Source organism: Eimeria mitis, genomic scaffold (genome assembly GCF_000499745.2).
Source record: "Eimeria mitis Houghton genomic scaffold, Emh_scaff3203, whole genome shotgun sequence".
In the NCBI taxonomy this organism is placed as follows: domain Eukaryota; phylum Apicomplexa; class Conoidasida; order Eucoccidiorida; family Eimeriidae; genus Eimeria; species Eimeria mitis.
In genome coordinates, this window is record NW_013571543.1 from 2249 (window position 1) to 3946 (window position 1698).

A 1698-nucleotide genomic window follows, 5' to 3' on the forward strand; every position below is an offset into this window, starting at 1 on the left:
GGGTCTGCAAGTGCATGCGTACTGTTCTGAGAAGATTATTTTCTCAGACGCCGAGCGTTTGCAGATAGCTCTGGCGGATATGATGGCTTCAGCAGGCTTCGAAATGTCCCTTTTGACGTTGGCTCGGGTGGGAAACGCCTCCATAACTCTGAAACATGAGAATGAGGACCAGCTTAGAATCCTGCAGTCATTAGAGTTCGTAGACGAGTGCGGAGCAGATGATTTTGTCAAAGTCTACGCAGCCGTTGCTGCCATGAATTACAGGACGAAAACCTTGGAACGCTTGTCTGCTTTGGACAGCGCGCTGATGGCCTATATACTACAAGCTCATAAGGATTGGCTGATGGGAAAGCTGCAGTTGATTCGCATACCGCTTGAGATGGATGCAAATTTGATACAGGAAGTCCATGTGTTATTGTCAAAAGTTCGCCTAGCACCTGCGGGGCAGACACCCTCTGGAATAACAAATGAAGACATGGAAGCCGTAAAAGGGTTGTTTCAGCAGCAATATCAGGATGTCCAGGGCATGGATGGTGCGAAGGATGTCGAGGCTGTTAAAGCTGCGTACCAACGGGCGAATCAAGTTAACCAAAGGCTCAAATACATATTGCAGATGCAAAAGGAGAAGTTTCATTCAGCTTTGAAACGCCAGTCGCTCAGCAAGGAAGAGGCCAATGCTGCCGCTGAGGCCATTGCGCAAATTGCTGAGAGTGTCGTCGGCGACACCGAAGAATTCTGGCGCTCTGCGCATGAACGTTATGTACAGATTGGCGGCAAGCCTGAAGATGTGCTTAATTTTGCTGGCGGCAAAGCGCTACTGCAAAAGCTATCAACTAAGATAAGGCCCAGTACTGGTGAGCAGTTAGAGGGTGCTGTGACCGCTGAGAATGTTGCCGCAGATGCTGTGAAGAGATTGTTTCTCGAGCAATGGCGCAAAGTTGAAGCTTTGGCGAGGGATCATTGGTTGAGAGCGCAGGAGACGGTAGAAGCGGCGAGGAAGGTGAAAAAGTACAAACTAGACAGCGAAAGATTTGGATCATCTGGACTGGACAAGAGAACGAAACTTAGGACTACGGCGGTTGCGAAGAAAGCAGAGACAGGACTTCCGTTGCTAAGATTTCAATGTTTGCATGAATTGTCAGAGGAAATTGAGACGTATGAAAGAACACTTAGCTATGCACTCATGTATCCATTCGACCCTTCATCAGGGGCATGGAATGAAATACGAGAGCTGAAAAGCCGATTCGACTCTGACAAGGCAATGCTGAAGGACAGTAAAACGATTGCAGAGATACCTGAACTCGTAGAAAGGATGCTGCAGACATCCTTGAGAGCGTGGACTCTGACTGAGAATGAGCGCTTAGCTCGGCTTGCACAGCAAATCGAAAAGGCACGCATTGATCTTCTTAACTCTTAGCAATATTAAAACGGGCTCCTGAGCACTCGAAAAGCACTGACGCTTGGCTGTCGTATTTCCCGGATCCCACGGTTACTCAATGAAGAACGTGATGATGCAGCATGCAATTCCGCGCACGGGCGGCTGTGAGTGCAAAATTCTAGGTAAATTTCATCAGTGCTTCTGAACACAACCTGCACTACCGAATTTCTCTTTCCCGTTGCCTTCTCTTAGTAAGCATATCTGGCAAGGGGAGACGACTATATTCGGACATTGTTTGCGCCGATGTGGGCTTGGCCCCA

General features: G+C 48.5%; 1 protein-coding gene across 1 annotated transcript in view; it reads left to right on the forward strand.

Moving 5' to 3' along the window:
* Positions 1-1417, forward strand: part of EMH_0063320 (uncharacterized protein) — a gene marked incomplete at both ends in the record, with an annotated part of 2921 nt that extends 1504 nt beyond the window's left edge. The window contains one exon of the mRNA XM_013498131.1: positions 4-1417. Coding sequence (XP_013353585.1) covers positions 4-1417 — 1414 coding nt within the window. The remainder of the gene's footprint in view (positions 1-3) is intronic.
* Positions 1418-1698: the final 281 nt, after the last annotated feature.